General features: G+C 42.1%; 1 protein-coding gene and 2 long non-coding RNA genes across 30 annotated transcripts in view; 2 read left to right on the top strand and 1 right to left on the bottom strand.

Moving 5' to 3' along the window:
* The window catches only part of LOC110257438 (uncharacterized), a 69,396-nt gene extending 66,810 nt beyond the window's left edge, over window positions 1–2,586 (top strand). For 2 of the 3 annotated variants that reach the window (XR_002340023.2, XR_014832288.1), the window contains 2 exons: window positions 1,241–1,467; window positions 1,638–2,586. This is a non-coding gene — a long non-coding RNA (uncharacterized LOC110257438). The remainder of the gene's footprint in view (window positions 1–1,240; window positions 1,468–1,637) is intronic. The other variant, XR_014832289.1, reaches the window with a different exon arrangement.
* Window positions 1–20,307, bottom strand: part of DLGAP4 (DLG associated protein 4) — a 251,556-nt gene that overhangs the window by 2,148 nt on the left and 229,101 nt on the right. For 18 of the 26 annotated variants that reach the window (XR_014832265.1, XR_014832271.1, XR_014832267.1 and 15 more), the window contains 2 exons: window positions 1,829–1,920; window positions 742–897 (listed from right to left, as the gene is read on the bottom strand). Coding sequence is in view for 20 of the 26 variants with exons in the window: in XM_085003824.1 (XP_084859950.1) it covers window positions 742–897; window positions 1,829–1,920 (248 nt within the window). In the remaining 6 variants the exon portion in view is untranslated. Of the gene's footprint in view, window positions 1–670; window positions 898–1,828; window positions 1,921–20,307 lie in introns of all 26 variants that reach the window. The other 8 variants (XR_014832270.1, XM_085003832.1, XM_085003837.1 and 5 more) reach the window with 1 other exon arrangement.
* On the top strand, window positions 13,131–18,640 carry LOC146395288 (uncharacterized). Its single transcript, XR_014832292.1, has 2 exons — window positions 13,131–13,834; window positions 14,672–18,640. It is a non-coding gene; the product is annotated as an uncharacterized LOC146395288 (long non-coding RNA).

The following is a 20,307-nucleotide window of genomic DNA, read 5'->3' as shown; positions in this document are numbered from 1 at the left end:
TTTTTTTTTTTAGGGCTGTACCTGCGGCATGTGGAGGTTCCCAGGCTAGGGGTTGAACTGGAGCTATAGCCGCAAGCCTATGCCACAGCCACGCCAGATCAAGCCATGTCTGTGACCTATGCCACAGCTCACGGCAACGATGGATCCTTAACCCACTGAGCAAGGCCAGGGATTGAACCTGTAACCTCATGAATGCTAGTCAGATTTGTTTCTGTTGAGCCATGATGAGAACTCCCAGGTCAGTTTCACATGCTGTTCTAGGGGGTCAGAACTCACAAGGGCCATAGTCCAGTAACCAATAACCAAAGGGGTCTCTGGGTGCCACTGTGTCACAGATGGAAGCCTGAGCCGCAGGGAGGAGGCTGGCCCAGAGGCAGAATTGGGTCCAGACCCCTGTACTCCTGGCAGCATGGTCCTAGGTGAAGGACCATTTTTCTGCCTCCCAAGTTCCAGTGGCTACGTCTATGCTGCTCCAGGCTGTGGGCATGTGTCTCCCAGGAGCCCCACTGTCTGAACATGCAGGGCAGGAAGGCATGCTTTCGGGGTCAGCCTCAACTACACAGAGCGAGCGGCATGCTGGACGGGCGCCGAGCATGGACCCCGCACACTGATGGACGTGAGCCCCCAGCTCAAAGACGACACACGGAGAAGGGAGCCAAGCAGCACTGACCGATGTGGGCAGCGTTATTGCCGACCAGGAATTTGTCCCTGGACTTCCCCTCCGCACTGCTCCATGCTCACCTTCCTCTTCTCGGGGGTCTCCACCAGCTGCCAGCTGTTGGCCTTGAGGTGGTAGAGTTCATCAAACTTCATGCTGATGTCCTCGATGGACAGCTGCAGCAGGTCCCAGAACCCTGCCAGGTCCTGGGCTGTCGGACGTGGGTTGGCGTCAGGGTTCTGTGGGACAGATGAGGATCAGCGGGGCAAGCAGGGCAGAGGCTTGTCCTGCAGCCCATCTCAAGTACGGTCTCCTAGCCCTGCCAGCCCGGTGAGGGTCTCCTGAGGCTAGGTCTTGCTCTCCTGTTCCCAGGGTCAGGTCAGCGTCTGTATGAGTGAACGAAGCTGGCTCCTGAACACTGCTGGCCCTGAGGGTGGAGACCTTGGGGCGAAAGAGACAGTCCCATCATGAGAGGGGGTTCTGTACACACATGGGGACTGAGGCCTTTGCTGAGTCCACTCCTGTAGGGCTACCCGGGGCAAGGCCCTCACGGCCTTAACGTCCGCTGTTCTCATTTTACAGGGAGGCGGCGGTGGGGAGAAGCAGGCCACTCCAAGGTGGGTCTGAGGACAGACTCCACGATCTTCTGTTCTCTGACGACACATCCCTCATCATGCCTTCCCCAGCGAACCCCCGAGTCCCTTCAAGTCCTAGAGACAAGCACGTGCCATTGTCTTCCACCCCTGGGAGGACACTACCCCCCGCCAGAGGGAAAGAGGCTTCCAGAGGCAAAGCTGCCCGCCTAACAGGTGAGGGTGAAGAAGAGGAAACCCCCCAAGCCTGCTGGTGGTATTTCTTTAGTTCTTACCTTGACTGTCTTCTTAGATATCGAGTATGTTGTATATGAATAAATCAGTGCTAACTCATTTTTAACTTTGATGTGGCTGTTTTTAACACAGAATTCACTTTTCTATTTCAGAAAGTATTAGAGATCTGATTCCTGGCTCTTCTCTTGTGCCAGGCACTCACACACACACGCCACTGTCATCTTTCCAATGCCACGAGGAGGCAGCACCTTCTCCATGTTAGGGAGGAGGTCACAGAGGCTTGGAGGCTGATCCAAGCATGTGGCTGGAAGAGCTGCTGTGGAGGAAGAAGAATCACACTCACCAAGTTTTGTTCACAAAGGCCCCGGAACTGCTGGAATTTCTGGGACATCAGCAGCTGGGCACTGCCCACAGCACTGAGGACTTTTCCTAAGACTGAGAAAGAGAAGATAGAAAAAGACTGAGCAGAGCACAAGGGCTGCTGGGCGGAAGGCAGGATCGGGGTCGGGCTTTCCCTCTCCTCCCCACCTTAGGCTGCCAGTCACTCTGATGATGGCAGTCAGTCTTTATTCAATTTATAATCCGCTCTCATGACAAATGCAAACCATACATATAAAGTGAACCCTGTCCCCTAGTTGCTAAGGCCATTTTATGGCAATAAATTTGGAAATTGAATTTAAATGGAAAAAATTTTCAGGAAAATGTAAATTACTATCATAGACTCAAGAAGAGATAGAAAATCTGATTAGACCAGTAACTGTTTTAAAAAGCTGAAGCAGGAATTAAAAATATTGCCCAGATAAAGGAACCAGGCCTATGTAGTTTTACAGGTGTGGTTTTACAAAACTTCCAAGGGACGGATTATCCTTGTCCTGCATATCTGAATTCTTCTAGAGAGTAACTGAATATAGAAAATGACACAGCCGCAGTCCTCTACCCCTGCGTGGTGTACGACTGTGGGCCCCAGCGCGCTTGGAATAAAAATCCTCTTGCTGTTTGCATCAAAAAAAAAAAAAAAAAAAGAAAGAAAATGACACAACTAATTTCAGGAACCCTGAGAGAAGACAGGACATGCCAAGAAGAGGGCACTTCCATTACAAACATAAATGTAAAAGTCTGAATTAAAAGCAAATAGAATCTGACAGAAGAGTTAACCATGACGTGTTTAACCCAGGAATACAAAGCCGAAAACTTGCAGTGTGATGTTCAGTTTTAAAGTGGTGGCAGAGATACAAAACTACTTCCTAGCCCCTCAGAAATCACGGAAAAGCAAAACAGAGTAAATGAGAAATCAACATGGAAAAGGGCTCTTGACAGAACTCTAGAGCACACTGTCTAAAGAAGGCTGAGGGCCACACAAGGATTCTTGGGGTTGAAGGGCTCACATAAAGGTGGCAGTTCTGAGTTCTCAAAAGCAGCATACCTTGAGAGGAGAAGCCAATGATCTCTTATTCGGAAAAAAGGGGGTCTGCGTAGACTGCAGCAGGAGCGTCCCTGAACCTGAGGCGGCACCAAGGTGGGGAGGGGTGCAGCTGGACAGGGACACACCCTTGCATCGTAAGCAGCCCTGTAGCTGCCTGGGGAGAAAACAGGCTTGGAGAAGGCAATTTGCACCCATTACCGGGTCTTAGGAGTTCCTGCCGGCCCACAACACGGTCCTGGCTCCCCTCCCATAGTGGTCTATTCCAACAGCTCATCAAGGAAGAATTTCACCTCATTCAGGAATTAGTTATTAAAAAAGAACCAACATAGGAGCTAAACAGATATTACAGGAACAGCAAATGGCAGACGACCTGAGCTGATGAAGCCAGATTCTTAATCTGCTATGCCACAAGGGAATTCCAAAACATCTTAAATGAATAGCTAAGCTGCTGGGAATAAAATGACCCACCCCCACCCCCGGGCAGGTAGTGGGCATTCGTGCCTGGCTTGGTCTTACGCAGGATGGGAATAAAAGGAAAAGTCTCTCCTGAGAATTCCTAACCAAAGACTGCACTTAGATACTTAATGTTTAAGAAATAAAAGCAACTAGATATATTAAAAATATGAGACTACTTAAAGTGACTGAGAGACATGGAGGAGAAAGGGAGACTTAACATACATACATTAGAATTTTTTTTTTTTTTTTTTTTTTTTTTTGCCATTTCTTGGGCTGCTCTTGCGGCATATGGAGGTTCCCAGGCTAGGGGTCGAATCGGAGCCATAGCTGTCGGCCTACGCCAGAGACACAGCAACGTGGGATCCGAGCCGCATCTGCAACCTACACCACAGCTCACGGAAATGCCAGATCCTTAACCCACTGAGCGAGGCCAGGGATCGAACCCGAAACCTCATGGTTCCTAGTTGGATTCGTTAACCACTGAGCCACGACGGGAACTCCTATTAGAGTTCTAAAAGGACAGAGAGTGGAAGAAATTTGTTCAAAGAGATCATGATTTAGAATATGAATAGAGGAGTCATCCCAAGTTCACTTTATGAAGCAAGATAACCTTGATACTAAAACAGGACAAGGACGAGAAAGGAAAATTACCAGCCAATTTCTAATGAACAAAGGCAACATTATTAGACCAGATATTAACAAAAGTCCAACAATGTACTAAAATAATGTAACTCAGCTGGATTTATTCTAGTGATATAAGACTGATTCAACATTAGAAAATTCTAATGACTTCTGGCTCTGGCTATGAAAAAACAGTTACTATGACAAACTGAACCCTCCTACCAAGAAAAGTTAAAAAAACCCGAAAATAACAAAAATTAAAAAAAAAAAAAACAACCTCGTTCAAGGCATTTTTTATATTACCGAAGCAAGGAGAACCTGAGAGACTAAGATTTCCATTAGAAGGGAAATGCTATTCAGGTGAGTGTGATATTCTGTACTGCCTTTTATTCCAAAGCACCTCCCAATTCTGTAAGCAGCGTAAGGCTGAGGGGGCTTCTTAAGCCAGGCAGAAACCAGTGGTTAAGAGGCTGAGAAGCTGAGCAGAGCTTGTGGCAGTTTCAAGGGAACAGGGAGATGAAAACGAATTCAGACCTACCAAGGCAGAAAGGACTTGGGGGAAAGTGTATCAAACTGAGCAAAACTTCCAGGAAGTCTTGCCTTTTTTTTTTTTTTTGGTCACCTCCATGACATGTAGAAGTTCCCAGGCCATGGACTGAACCTGAGCCATAGCAGTAACAATGCCAGGTCCTTAACCCACTGAGCTACCAGGGAACTCCTGGGGAAGTCTGGTCTTAAGATGTGAGAGAGACAAAAATTGGAGCTCAGTGTCTGCCAAGGAGGAGGGGCTTGGAAATATCCCAAGCTGTCACAAAACCTAGCTCTCAATCGGTTCAATCCCATATTAGATTCAGTTGGTCTGACCCTACTCTCATTGTCTGCAAGGAGCAAAAGGAAAGCCTTTCCTTAAGAACAAAATCAGGGAGTTCCCATCGTGGCTCAGCAGAAACAAATCTGACTAGCATCCATGAGGATGCAAGTCTGATCCCTGGCCTTGCTCAGTAGGTTAACGATCCGGTCTTGCCGTGAGCTGTGGTGCAGGTTCAGATGCGACTCAGATCTGGTGTTGGTGTGACTGTGGCACAGGCCATCGGCTACAGTTCTAATCAGACCCCTTGGGAACCTCCATATGCCACAGGTTCGGCCCTAAAAAGCAAAAAACAAAACAAACAATCATCTGAGCCTCAAGTTATCTCTGTAGTTTTTCATGTACAGTTTCTGGCACTGAACAAAAATTGCCAAGCATGCCAGGAGGTAGAACCAAATGACTGCACACCAAAAGAGAAAAATCAGAAAATAGGAAAAGACCTACAGGGGATGATAGACTGTTAATACGTCCAAGAAAATACATAAATATATAAAATTTACCACATTACAGACTGAAAAAGAGAAGCCATATGATTATCTAAATAGATAAACCAAATTCGATTAAATTCAACAATTTTCTTAACCAGAGTAAGTGTATCCACAACAGATTTAGAGTAAACGTCATACCCAACGGTATAATGTTAAAAGTAATTCCTTATTTACAAATAAAATAAGAATATAGCAAGATTTCTAGATCGAGCATTTCATTAACAATAAGCAGAAAATACAGTAACAAAAAATACCACTTATATACATCCCAAACTAAAATACGAATCTATCTCAGTGGTTAACGAATCCTACTAGGAACCATGAGGTTATGGGTTCGATCCCTGGCCTTGCTCAGTGGGTTGAGGATCCGGCGTTGCCATGAGCTGTGGTGTAGGTTGCAGACACAGCTCAGATGTGGCATTGCTGTGGCTCTGGTGTAGGCCAGCGGCTACAGCTCTGATTAGACTCCTAGCCTGGGAACCTCCATATGCCGCAGAAGCGGCCCTAGAAATGGCAAAAAGACAAAATAAATACATAAAATAAAATACTAATCTAACAAATCTTTAAAAAATATGCAAAATTTAAACTTTTTAAAAAAATGAAGTACAGTTGATTTTCAATGTTATGTTAATTACTATATAGCAAAGTGATTCAGTTCTACATCTATATAATGTATGTACTTTTTCATGTTCTTTTCCATTATGGTTTATTACAGGATACAGAATATAGTTCTCTGTACTATATAGTAAGACCTTGATGTTTATTTTATATATAGTAGTTTGTGTCTACTAATCTCAAACCCCTAATTCTTCCCTCCCCTCCCTTTCCTGTTTAATAGCCATAAGTTTATTTTCTATATTTGTGAGTCTGCTTCTATTTTGTAAATAAGTTCATTATATCGCATTTTAGATTCCACATATAAATGATACTTGTCTTTGGCTGACTTTCCTTGGTATGGTAAGTCCTAGGTCCATCCATGTTGCTGAAAATGGCATCATGTCATTCTTTTTTATGGCTGAGTAGTATTCCACTGTATTTATACACCACATTTTCTTTATCCTTAATCTACTGTTAGACATTTAGGTTGCTTCCTTGTCTTGGCTATTTTAAATAGTGCTGCCATAAACATGGGGGGGGGCGGTGAATGTATCTTTTTGAATTAGAATTTTCTCCAGATAGATGTCCAGGAGTGGGATTACTGGATTATATGGCAACTCTGCTTTTACTTTTTTTTTTTGGTCTTTTTAGGTCTGCACCTGTGGCATATGGAAGTTTCCAGGGTATGGGTCAAATCAAAGCTGCAGATGCTGGCCTATACCACAGCCACAGCAACACCAGATCCAAGCCACATCTGTGACCTACACCACAGCTTGTGGCAATGCCGGATCCTCATCTCACTGAGCAGGGCCAGGGATTGAACCCAAGTCCTCATGGATTCTAGTTGAGTTCATTATCACTGAGCCATAATGGGAACTCCTACTTTTAGTCTTTTAAGGAACTTCTATACCGTTTTCCATAGTGGCTGCACCAATTTATATTCCCACCAAAAATGTAAGCAGGTGCCTTTTTCTCCGAACCCTTTCCAGCATTTATTACTTATAGACTTTTCTGTCTTTTTAGAGCCACACCTGTGGTATATGGAGGTTCCCAGGCTAGGGGTTGAATTGGAGCTATAGCCGCCAGCCTACACCACAGCCACAGCCACGCCACACTGCAACTGCATCTGTGACCTACACCACACCTCATGACAACACCAGATCCTTAACCCACTGAATGAGGTCAGGGATTGAACCCACATCCTCATGGATATTATTCAAGTTCATTACTGCTGAGCCACAGTGGGAACTCCCTGGGCCAGGGATCAAAACTGTACCACAGCAGCAACCCAAGCCGTTGCAGTGATAACACTGGATTCTTAACCCACTGAGCTACAGGAAAACTCCTCATTGTAGCTTTGATTAAATATGTAAAACTTTTAGGTAGAAAATATAAAATTTAAATGAAGACACTAAATAAGACCTAAATAAATGAAAAGACATAATCATGTTCTTGGATAGAAAGGACTCACTCACTCATAAACATGTCAATTTCCCACCAAACTAATCTATAGATTTAATATAATTCCAATCAGTGTCAATAGGGAACTTGAGAAGTTGAGTCTAAAACTTATATGGAGAAACAAAGACCCAATATTAACCCCCCACTCATCTTTTTCTGGGGAGGCAGGGTGCAGGTGCCCTGCAGCATACGGACTTCCCAGGCCAGGGATCAGATCTGAGCTGCAGTTGTGGTCTACACCACAGCTGTGGCAACACCAGATCTTTAGGCCACTGTGCCAGGCCTAGGATTGAACATGCATCCTGGTGCTGCAGAGACACCATCGGTCCTACAGCACCATAGGAGGAGCTCCAACCAAGACGCTCTTGAAGAACAGGTTGAGGGAAGAGGTTGAGTTGTCAAGATACATTATACAGTTCTAACAGTAAAGAAAGTTGGATTTGGGCCGAGGGATAGATTAATGAACAGAACAGAAACCTTAGAAACAGGCGAACACAGGAAACCTGATACTTGTCAGGTGTGTACTGCATATCAATAGAATAAGGACAAATAATTATCCCATGAGAAAAAATTAACATAGAGCCTTATCTTACTCCATGCAGACAAATTAGCAGACAAATTAATTTCAAGGGATCAAAGACTTAAATGTTGAAGACAACTTGAAAGCTGTTGCAAGTAAACAGTAAAATATCTTTTTGACTGGATGGATTTCTTAAGATACAAAAAAATATAAACTGTAAAGGAAAGGGCTGATAAATTTACACTGAAATTAAAAACATTCATTCAAAAGATACCATATGGAAAATGAAAAAAATAAGTAGCAAACTGGGAGAAGATAGAATTGACAAAGGTTCCAGAATCTCAATATATAAAGATCACCTATGAGGCAATCAGAAAAGACACACAATAGAAAAATGAGCAGAAAACAAGCATTTCAGAGAGGAGGAAATATAAATGGCTAATACGTGAAACGATGTTCAATTGCATTAGTAACCAATGAAATGCAAATTATAGTCACTATTTCATATCTGTAGCCTGGGAGAGGGGAAAAAACCTCTTAACTCACTAGGTATAGGCAACGACGTAGAGCAATGGGTACTTTCCCAAAGTGCTGAGGGAATAATAAATTGGTATAATCACTTTGGAGAGCTATCTGGCATTTCTTGTAACTCTGAACATGTGTTTACCCTATGACCCAAGCATTTCCCAGTATATAACCTTACAGAACCTCTTGCATATGTACCTGAGGAGACATGGTCAAATATGTTCACACTATCCCACAGTTTACATCAACTAAATCGTCTAAGACTGAATAATTTCTCCTTAAGATCAGGAATGACACAAAAACAAGTATGTTCCTGTTCCTGCCACATCAGTTAACTTTGTATTGGCGCCAGGGCCATTAAGCAAAAAACACAATAAAAAGAACCCACGTTGGAGAGAAAAAAGTAAAAAACGATCTCCACTCTCAGACTAAGTGATCTTGTATATAAAAAATTCTAAGGAATTCCTAAAAATAGTGAGGTTGCAAGATGAAGATCAATATACAAAAATCGACTGTTTCTATATACTAACAATGAACATCTAAAAATAAAATTAAGAAAACAATTTCTTCTACAATACCATCGAAAAGAATAAAATACTCAGGAATAAATTTAACAAAAGAAAGGTAAGACTGGAGTTCTCTCATGGTGTAGCAGGTTGAGGATCTAGCATTGTTACTGTAGCAGTTTGGGTCACAGCTTTGGCACAGGTTTGATCCCTAGCCTGGGAATTCTGATATGCCACAGGTGTGACCAAAAAAAAAAGGAAAGAAAAGAAAAAGGGTTTTTACAATGAAACTTATAAAACATTACTGAAAGAAAAATTTTAAAACTTACTAATTAAGTGGGAACAATAACCCACATTCATGGACCAGAAGGTCTAAAAGTAAGAATGGCAATACCCCTCAAAATGAATTATAGATTTTTTGTGTGTGTGTCGCTTTGCCTTTTCTAGGGCCGCTCCCGCGGCATATGGAGGTTCCCAGGCCAGGGGTCTGTCTAATCGGAGCTGTAGCCGCTGGCCTACACCAGAGCCACAGCAATGCAGGATCTGAGCTGTGTCTGCAACCTACACCACAGCTCACAACAATGCCGGATCTTTAACCCACTGAGCAAGGCCAGGAATCGAACACGCAACCTCATGGTTCCTAGTTGGATTCGTTAACCACTGAGCCACGACAGGAACTCCAAAATGAATTATAGATTTAACACAGATCTTAACAAAATAAAATCCCAGCTGCCTTCTTTTGCACAAACTGACAAGCTGATCTTAAAATTCACATGGAAATGTGAGAAGGAAGTATGTGCTTTAGAACTTCCTTTAGTGAGAACCTGAGAGCTGGCCATACACTTATTTTTTGTAAAACAAAGTTGGAGGACTCACACTTCCCAATTTCAAAACTTATTACAAAGCTACAGTAATCATGACTGTGGTACTGGCATAAGAATACACATGTCCATCAATGCAATGGAATAGATTCAAGCCCAGAAATAAGCCCTAACATTCACAGTCAACTGATTTTTGACAGGGGTACTAAGACCATTCAATCAGGAAAGAACAGGCACCCTAACAAAGACTGTTGGGACAACTGGATATCCAAGTATTAAAGAATGAAGGTGGACAATACCTCACACCATATATAAAACTAACTCGAAATGAATCACAGACTTAAATGTTAACAGCTAAAACTACAAAACTGTTAGAAGCAAACTGGAGTAAATCTTCATGACCCTGGACTAGCAATGACTTTGTAGACGTGACACCAAATCACAAGCATCAAAAGAAAAAATAAATCAGACTTCACTAAGATTAAACTTTTATGTTGCAAAGAATGCCTAATAGCCAGAAGGCAGAAACAGGTGATGGTTAAGCAAAATGCAATATATGCGTACAGTGGAATATTATTCAGCAGTAAAAAGAAATGAAGTACAATAAGGATAAACTTCAAAAACATTATGCAAAGTGAAAGAAGCCAGACATAAAAGGTCACATGATTATAGGATTCCACTTATATGAAAGGTTCAGAATGGGCAAGTCTGGAGAATAAAGCAGATGAGTGTTTTGGGGGAGGGAAAGACAATGATGGCTTAAAGAGGTACAAGGTTTCTTTTTGGGGTGATTAACATGCTAAAATTAGGTGGCAAGGATGGTTGTACAACTCTGATGATGTGAAAAACCACTGAATTGTCTACTTTAAATGGGTTAATATTATGGTATCTAAATTATATCACAGTACTGTCATAAAAAATCATTCATGGGAATTCCAGCTGTGGCTCAGCAGTAACGAACCCAGCTAGCATCTATGAGGATGCAGGTTCAATCCCTGGCCCTGCTCGTGGGTTAAGGATCTGGCGTTGCCATGGGCTGTGTGCAGGTTGCAGATGCAGCTCGGATCTGTCGTGGCTGTGGTGTAAATAGGCAGGCAGCTGTAGCTAGCCTGGGAACTTCCATATGCCACAGGTGTGGCCCTAAACAAACAAACAAAAAACCAAAAAAATCGTTCACAACCAAAAACTAGAAATAATTCAGGCATCAGTGGAATGGATGAGAAATAGTATAGTCACACAGTGGACTGTACATAATGAAAAGAATGAACTACACGTTAACATGGATCAATCTCAAAAACAAGGCTGAATGAAAAAGGCAAGCCTCAGAAGAATCATATATCGTGCTATTCATATAAATTTTGAAAACAGGCAAAAGTAATAAACACTATATTCCTTAGGGTCACACCTATATACTGTGTAAGGGTTACACCTATATGCTGTGCAAGTATAAAGAAGAGCAAGGGTATAATTAACAGCAGATTCAGGACAGTGCTCACTGCTACGGTGGAAAGAAGGTGATGCATCACTGGATCCAAAGCTGCTGGTAACGTTCTGTTTAGTAAACGAGGTGGCACGTACGTCAATACTCTTTTTATTACTTTACTCTGTCCTCTCTTTGCATGGATCTTTCACAATAAAAGTAAAGGTTAAGAAGAAGAATGAGAGCAAAATAAAAGTTTTCAGATAAATAAAAACAGAATTAATGCCAGCTCTGAGGTTCTGACTAAAGAAAGATCTAAAGGATGAACTCAGCAACGAAGAAAATAATCTGGGGAGTTCCCGTCGTGGCACAGTGGTTAACGAATCCGATTAGGAACCATGAGGTTGCGGGTTCGGTCCCTGCTCTTGCTCAGTGGGTTAATGATCCGGCGTTGCCGTGAGCTGTGGTGTAGGCTGCAGATGCGGCTCGGATCCCGTGTTGCTGTGGCTCTGGCGTAGGCCCGTGGCTACAGCTCCGATTGGACCCCTAGCCTGGGAACCTCCATATGCCGTGGGAGCGGTCCAAGAAATAGCAAAAAAAAAAGACAACAACAACAAAAAAAGAAAATAATCTAAGAAGGAAGATCTGAGATATTAAGAAGGAAGGGTGAGTAAATAAGCATATAATTATTTTATATATGTATTTAGATTTATCTCTAATTATGTAATTGAAATTTACATAAGAATGATAATTTGTGGAGTTTTAAACATAAAACAATTAGATAAATCTTTTTTTTTTCTTTTTATGGCCTCACCTGCAGCATATGGAAGATCCTAGGCTAGGGGTTGAATCAGAGCTGCAGCTAATGGCCTATACCACCACAACACTGGATCCGAGCCACATCTGCAATCTGTGCCACAGCCTGCAGTGACACTGGACCCTGAACCCACTCAGCGAGGCCAGGGATCAAGCCTGCATCCTCACGGATACCAGTTGGGTTCATTACTGCTGAGCTACAATGGGAACGTCACAATGGAGTTCTTAATCCACTGAGCCACAATGGGACCTCCTAGATAAATCTTATTTTAAGGTTTTTGTGTTGTTTGGGAGAAAGGTAAAGATGTCGAGCAACTTAATGTTAACATTTTCAGAGTTAAAAAAATAGCCAGTGGTCCCCAAGGCTTGTTTCACCTTCTCCCTCAGAAGTAAAACTTTTTTATTTTTGGCTGTGCCCAAGACATATGAAAGTTCATGGGCCAGGGATCTAACCCATAGCACAGCAGTGACCTCAGCCACAGCAGTGACAATGCTGAGTCTTTAACCCACTGTGACAAAAGCAAACTCCCAAACCTTTTTTTTTTCCTTTATGTCAAATATCAACTTTGTTCAGGTGAAATAAAACACAGAAATTTCTAAGGCATAATCTGCATTTTCCAGGACAAAGTATTGTCAAGTGGAAAATATGAGGCATGGTATGCAAAGTATTAGAGCCACAGAACAAGTTACACTAGCATCCGGACTGGAATAAGGACTTCTGCTGTCAGTGTATGTCACATCTCTGTGATGTGCACTCTCTCCGTCAAGCACAACACAGGTGTCTGAAAACGAGTGACTTGTGGGGACCTGCTCTTTCTAACGAGGCACACAGCAGCCCAGACTTAGGCATTTCCCAGGCTACCCTTGTCAAAGGGGTGGAAGTGCTATGTGGGGCTGGCTTGGCTCTTTTTTGCTACTAGTTCCTTTGCTGCTGGAATGCACTTGGGGTTCCGGAATCCAGGAGCCACTTTGAAAGATGAGACGATCTTGTGAATGGAGGCCAATTATGACATCAGACCTCAAGAAGAAAGAAGCCTGAGGCTCTAGCATTACTATCTCACTCTTGCTTGTGAGAGAAAGAGCCTTGTTCAAACCAATTTTTCTTTCTTTCTTTTTTTTTTAGCGTTATTTGTAGGTCAACGTAATCCCAATGAACACAGCCTCAAAATAGCGAAGGGAATGGAGAGAGAGGAGTGTTAATCCAAAAGAAGGCAAGAAGAGTGAAGAAAAGAGAAAGCTCAAGAAAGTAGAATAAGGACCATGAAATAACGTGGTAGGAATAAATCCAAATACACAGAAATCCTGTTGTAAATGGACATTTTCTACGTCTGAAACAAAAATCAACAGACTGAACAAAACACTAAATCCAGGTATATGCTGACTGTAAGAGACCGGATTATAAGGAGAGTGAAAAGTAAAAAGTAAAAGGATGGAAAGAGGTGTATCAGACAAACACTAACCAAAGGAACGCTGGTGCCACAATACTCACTACACCTAAATAAGACTGTAAGGCTAAACACAAATATACAGCTGGAAAAACAGAGAGAGTAGATCACTAAACATTCGCCGGGAGTAGTACAATTCTAAACCTGATGCATCTAAGATACCTTCAAAGTAATATAAAGCAAAATTTGACAATTTTGAGGAGAAGTGGATAAACTCACAATTTTATACAAAGTGCTATGCTACACATTCCCTAAATGCAACACAATTAAATTATATTGACAACAGGGAGTTCCCGTCATGGCTCAGTGGTTTTGAACCCAACTAGCATCCATGAAGATGCCAGTTCAGTCCCTGGCCTTGCTCAGTGGGTTAAGGATCCACGTGGCTGTGAGCTGTGGTGGAGGTGGCAGATGTGGCTCGGATCCCGCATTGCTGTGGCTGTGGCTTAGGCCGGCGGCTACAGCTCCGATTTGACTCCTAGCCTGGGAACCTCCATATGCCACCAGTGTGGCCCTAAAAGACAAACAACAACCACAAAAAATTATACTGACAACAAAATAAAAATAAGTTAATCTTTGGATTAGAACACCCTGCAGGTCTCCCCCTCCAGACTCATCTCGGTGGCCCTCCCACTTCCTCTCTGTACAGCCATCACTCTGCTTCTCTGCTCAGAGCTCCCCAAACAGTCCGCTTCCTTCTGTCACTGTGGAGCAACTCTCCGTTCTCCACTTGGTCACCCCCTTTCTCTCCTGCATAACGACTTTGCCCTTCCCTACAAGGTCATCCTAAACAACACAGAAACATGCTCATGTCTAATTAAAAAGAACAGAGAAACACCGGCTTTCTCCTTTAATCCTTATCCCTTCATTTCTCTGCTTCCTGTACAGAAAAATTCATCAATGGAGTTGTTTGTACTTGCGGTCTCGCAGTTACTCTACTTTCTTAGTCCTTTTCCAATCAGGCTGTGCCCCGCCATCACCAAAACAGACTAACTCTTCAAGTCTGTAAGGACCTCGCTTCTCTAAATCTGACCTGCTATGCTCGTCAGAAAAGCATCTGACACAGTTGATTCTTTGTGAGAATTCTCATCTCATTTTTTTAAAATTTAGGGCCACTTCTGGCAACATAGGGAAGTTTCCAGGCTAGGGGTGAAATTGGAGCTGCAGCTGCCAGCCTACACCAGCAACGACAGATCCTTAACCCACTGAGTGGGGCCAGGGATCGAACCTTCATGGATACTAGTGGGGTTCATTACTGCTGAGCCACAATGGGAACTCATTTCATTTTTTGACCTTAGTCTATACTCTGATGATTCCCAAATATAATCTCCAACCTGGACCTCTCTCCGGACTCATATACCCAACTGCCTGCTTGACTTCTCCACTCTGAGGCCTCGTAGATGTATCAATTTTAATGCATTCAAACCTGAACTCCTGACTTGTCCCCTGGTATCTATGCTAGCCTTCTCTGTGCAGGGGTGATTCATTCCTTTCCATCACTCAGACTTCAAACCATTGCTGACTCCTTTTACTCTTACTTCATGTCCAATCTGTCAGGAAATCCTGTTCTACCTTCCAAATATACCTAGAATCTAACCCCTCCCTTAAATGCTTTGTGGCCACCACCATCTTCTCTTCCCCAGATTCTGTCACTTTCTTCTAACTCATCTCCCAGTTTCCACCTGTGCCCTTCCCTCCACTCTGGAACAGAGAAACCCAGATTAATCCTGTAAAAAAGGAGGTCAAGTTGCCGTACTCAAAACTCTCCAATGAGTTTTCTGGGAGCCAAGGCCAGGCCTTTACTAATACCTGAGGCCCTCTGAGATCTGGGGTGCCACCACCTCTCTCCTGCTCACGGCTGCAGCTTCACTGGCCACCTTCCCCAGGCCCAGGACACATCAAGCACTCGCCCACCACTGGATTCTCCGACCTCCAGAGCTCTTAGGCTGCTTCTCTCTCCCTTCCTTTGGGTTTCTGCTCCAAGGTCACCTTATCAGGGAGGGTTTCCCTGGCCAGGCTACACGGGACAGCAACATCGCCCCCAGCCACAGAGCACCCATCATTCTGCCCTTTCTGTGCTTTGTTTTCTCTACTGCACAACTAACCATCCTGAATATTCTATACTTGGTTAGTTTCTGTTTCTCCCCATGAGAATGTAGCTCCACCGGGGCAGGGACTTTGCATTGTTTGGCTGCATCCCCAAAAGCTAGTACTGTGCCTGGCGTATGGTAGGAACTCAGTAAACAGTCGCGGAGTGAATGAAGGTCAGGACCAAGGGAGGGATGCTGCTTTTCTTCCTACTATCTATCCCACCATGTCCTGACCCCTGCAGTTAGACAAGATGTGCATGAGACACAGTGAAGTTAGAAAGATACAACACTGCCATTAGAGCAAACAATATGACCAAACCTAAGAGACATGAGAGTTATTCAGGGTTGCTGGACAATTAAAGATCAATTAAAGGTTTCAACATTGCTAATTACAGTATGCAAATATAACAATGATTCATTTTACTATCAAAACAAAAACTGAAAAGTACCAAGGGAAAAAATCTAATAAAAATACATAAGACCTTCATAGCTATGTTATATCTTTTTTTTTTTTTAATCTTTTTAGGGCCACATCCATGGCATATGGAGGTTCCCAGGCTAGGGGGAGAATTGGAGCTGCAGCTGCTAGCCTATGCCACAGCCACAGCCACTGCAGATCCGAACCATGTCTGCAGCCTGTGCTGAATGAAGCTCACAGCAATGCCGGATCCTTTAACCCACTGAGCGAGACCAGGAATCAAACCCACATCCTCATGGATAAGAGTAGGATTCTTTACCTGCTGAGCCACAATGAGGAATTCCCTGTTAATCAATCTTGAAAAGAAGGATATAAAAGGGAGATATGAATAAATGAAGAGATAAACTTCATTCATACCCAAGAAGACGATATATTTTTCAGGTATCAGTTTTTCCCAAAGTCATCTATAAACTCTATTTCTAGTCACAGAAAAATTTTTCTGAGGATCTTGATACACTAATTCTAAAATCAGTATTGGAAGAAACAACATCTAAGTAGACTTTTTCTTTCTGAACAGAAAGAACAGGGAAGGGTATTCACCCTATCAGATACCAAGGTATGTTAAAAAGCTATGGCGATTAAAAGTTACTAACACAGATAGACAAAAGAGCAGCAGAAGAGAAGAGAACTCAGAAACACACTCTGTGTGTGTAGAAATCTGTCAGAGGTTATGACTGACTGGTATCACTAATCAGTGGGGAAAGCAGAGACTTCAAGAATGTGTTGCCAAGAGCCTCTCCACGTGAAAAAAGCAAAATGTAACTGTAGAATACACACATATGAACTACACATGGATTAAACACCTACATATGAAAACAAACAAATGAACTTTAAGACCATGAAAATAATCACTGGAACAAAGTTTTTTTTTTCTTTTTTTTAAATGGCTGCACCATGGCACATGGAGTTCCCTCGCCAGGGATTGAATCTGAGCCACAGATGCAACCTATGCCATAGCTGTGGCAACACCGGATCCTTTAACCCACTGTGCTGGGCCTGGGATCGAAACCATACCTCTGTAGCGACCTCAGCTGCTGCAGTCAGATTCTTAACCCAAATGTGCCACGGCATGAGGTGTTCTTAAGGAACAAAAGTGCATTCAATACAGCAAGCAGATATAGCAGTTATAGACATTTACACACCTATTTATAGACCAACAAAATGCACAAGCAAAAACTGACAGAACTGAAGGGAGAGACAGACAGTTCTAACAGTAATAGCTAGGGATTTCAATGTCCCACCCACAACAACAGACCAACCAAACAGAAGTAAGGAAACAGGATTTAAACAGCACAATAAATCAACTATATCTAAAAGACATATACAGACCACCCCACCCAACAACAACAGAATATACATTCTTAAGTATACATGGGACATTTTCCAGGACAGACCATGTATTAGGTCACATATTAAGTCGCAATAGATTTTTTAAAAAAATAGGCATGATACAAAGTATCTTCTCTAACCACAACAGAATGAAGCTAGAAGTCATAAACAAGAGGAAAACTGGAAAATTTGCAAAATTGTGAAAATACACTTTTAAATGACAAACAGATCAAAGTACAAGCACAAGAGAAATTAGAAAATATTTTGAGACAAATGAAAACAAAGACAACATACCCAAACTTATGGGACATGGCAAAAAGCAGTGTTAAGGGGGAAATTTATAGCTATAAATGCTTATATTAAAAAATTTATGAAAGATCCACCTAAGGAACCAGAAAAAGAACAAGCTAAACCCAAAACTAGCAGAAAGAAAATAATAAGATTAAAGAAGAGGTAAATGAAATAGAGAATAGAAAAACAACAGAGAACATCAATAAAACTAGAAGGTGGTTCTTTTTTATACCCCCCTTTTTTAGCTGCACTTGCAGCATATGGAAGTTCCTAGGCCAGGGATCGAATCTGAACCAGAATTTCAACCTACACCATAGCTGCTGCAATACTGGATCATTAACCCACTGCACCACAGTGGAAACTCCTAGAAGGTGGTTCTTTGTAAAGATCAACAAAAGTGACAAACCTTTAGCTATATGGACTAAGAAAAAAAGAAAGACTCAAATACTAAAATCAGATATTGAAGTGGAGACATTACTACCAATTCCACAGAAATTAAAAGCATTATAAGACAGTACTAGAACAACTGTACATCAACAAATTAGATAACCTAGATGAAATGGACAAGTTCCTAGAAATACAAAACCTATCACAACTAAATCTTGAAAAAGTGGAAAATCCGAATAGATCAATAACTAGTAAGGAGACTGAATGAGTAATCAAAAGAGTCTCAACTGAGAAAAGTTCTGGACCTGATGGCTTCACTGAGTGAATTCTAGCAAACATTTAAAGAACTAATACCAATCCTTCCCACACTTTTCCAAAAAACTGAAGAGGAGGAAACGCTTCCTAACTCATTCTATGAGGCCTGGTATCAGCATTCCCCTGATAACAAAACCAGACAAAGATGATACAAGAAAAGAAAATTACAGACCATTAGCCCTTATGAACACTGATGCAAAAATCCTTGACAAAATACTAGGAAACAGGGAGTTCCTGCTGTGGCTCAGCAGTAATGAACTTGACTAGTATCCATGAGGACACAAGTTTGATCCCTGGCCTCACTCAGTGGGTTAAGGATCCAGTGTTACCATAAGCTATGATGTAGGTTGCAGACAAGGCTCGGATCTGGTGTGGCTGTGGCTGTGGTGCAGGCCAGCAGTTGTAGCTCCAAGTGGAACCCCAGCCTGGGAACTTCCATATGCCACAGGTGCAGCCCGAAAAAGACAAAAAAAAAAAAAAAAAAAAAAAAAAGACACACAAAAAAACCTAGTAAACAGAATTCAGCAGCATATTAAAAGGATTATACATTATGACCCAGAGGGATTTATTCCTAGAATGCAAGGATGGTTCAACATATGAAGTCATCAATGAAACATGCCACATCAACAGAATGAAGGAAAAAAAACCACACAATCATCTTAATTGATGCATAAAATGCATTTGACAAAATTCAACACTCTTTCATGAGAAGAACAGTCAACAAATTAGGAACAGAAGGAAACTACCTCAACATAATAAAAGCCATATGTGAAAAAACTACAGCAAGCATCATTCTCAATGGTGTTTCCTCTAAGATCAGGGATAAGACAAGGATGTCCACATCCATCAATTTAATGTAGAACAGGAAGTTCTAGCCAGAGGAGTTAGGCAAGGAAAATAAATAAAAGCTTCCAAATTGGAAAGAAAGAAATTATCTCTGTTTGCAGATGATTTATAGAAAGCCCTAAAGATTCTACCAAAAAACCCCTGATAAAACAAATAAATACAGCAAAGTAAGCAGGATACAAGTCAACACACAAAAATCAGCTGCATTTCTATATATTAACAACCTGAAAAGGAAATTACAAAAACAATTCCATTTACAATAGCATCAAAAAGAAGTATCTACTAATTAACTAAACAAGGAGATTACAGATTTGCATAATGAAAACTACAAAACTGGGAGTTCCCGTTGTGGCGCAGTGGTTAACGAATCTGACTAGGAACCATGAGGTTGCGGGTTCGATCCCTGGCCTTGCTCAGTGGGTTAACGATCCAGCGTTGCCGTGAGCTGTGGTGTAGGTCGCAGACGCGGCTCGGATCCCGTGTTGCTGTGGCTCTGGTGTAGGCCGGCAGCTACAGCTCCGATTCGACCCCTAGCCTGGGAACCTCCATATGCCGCGGGAGCGGCCCAAGAAATGACAAAAAAAAAAAAAAAAAAACTACAAAACTGCTGAAAAAATTAAAGGCATAATAAATGGAAACATACCTCATGTTCATGAACTGAAAGACTTAATACTGTTATATATTATTAAAATGTCAAATACCATCCAAGACAATCTTCAGATTCAATACAATTCCTATCAAAATTCCAATAGTGCTTTCTCCAGAAATAAAAAAAATCCATCCCTGGGAGGACTCACACTTGGTGATTTTAGAACTTACTACAAAATCCCAGTAAACAAAACAGTGTGGTACTGGCATAAAGACAGACATATAGATATATGGAATAGCCTTGAAATAAACCCTTGCACATATGGTCAAAGGATTTTTGACAAGAGTGCCAAGACCATTCAATAGGGAAAGAAAAGTCTTTTCAACAAATGGTGCTAGGAAATCTGGATATCTACATGCAAAGAAATGAAGTCAGATCCTTATGTAATACCATACACAAAAATTAACTCAAAATGGGTCAAGGACCTAAAAGAATAAAACTCTTAGAAGAAAACATGGGACAAAAGCTTC

Source organism: Sus scrofa, chromosome 17 (genome assembly GCF_054392235.1).
Source record: "Sus scrofa isolate SSC_HxYL_T2T_F1_AM1 chromosome 17, Sscrofa_HxYL_maternal_Yorkshire_Landrace_v2.0, whole genome shotgun sequence".
Classification (NCBI taxonomy): Eukaryota; Metazoa; Chordata; class Mammalia; order Artiodactyla; family Suidae; genus Sus; species Sus scrofa.
The sequence above is the reverse complement of the archived record's forward strand: the minus strand, read 5'-3'. Positions and strand labels throughout refer to the sequence as shown.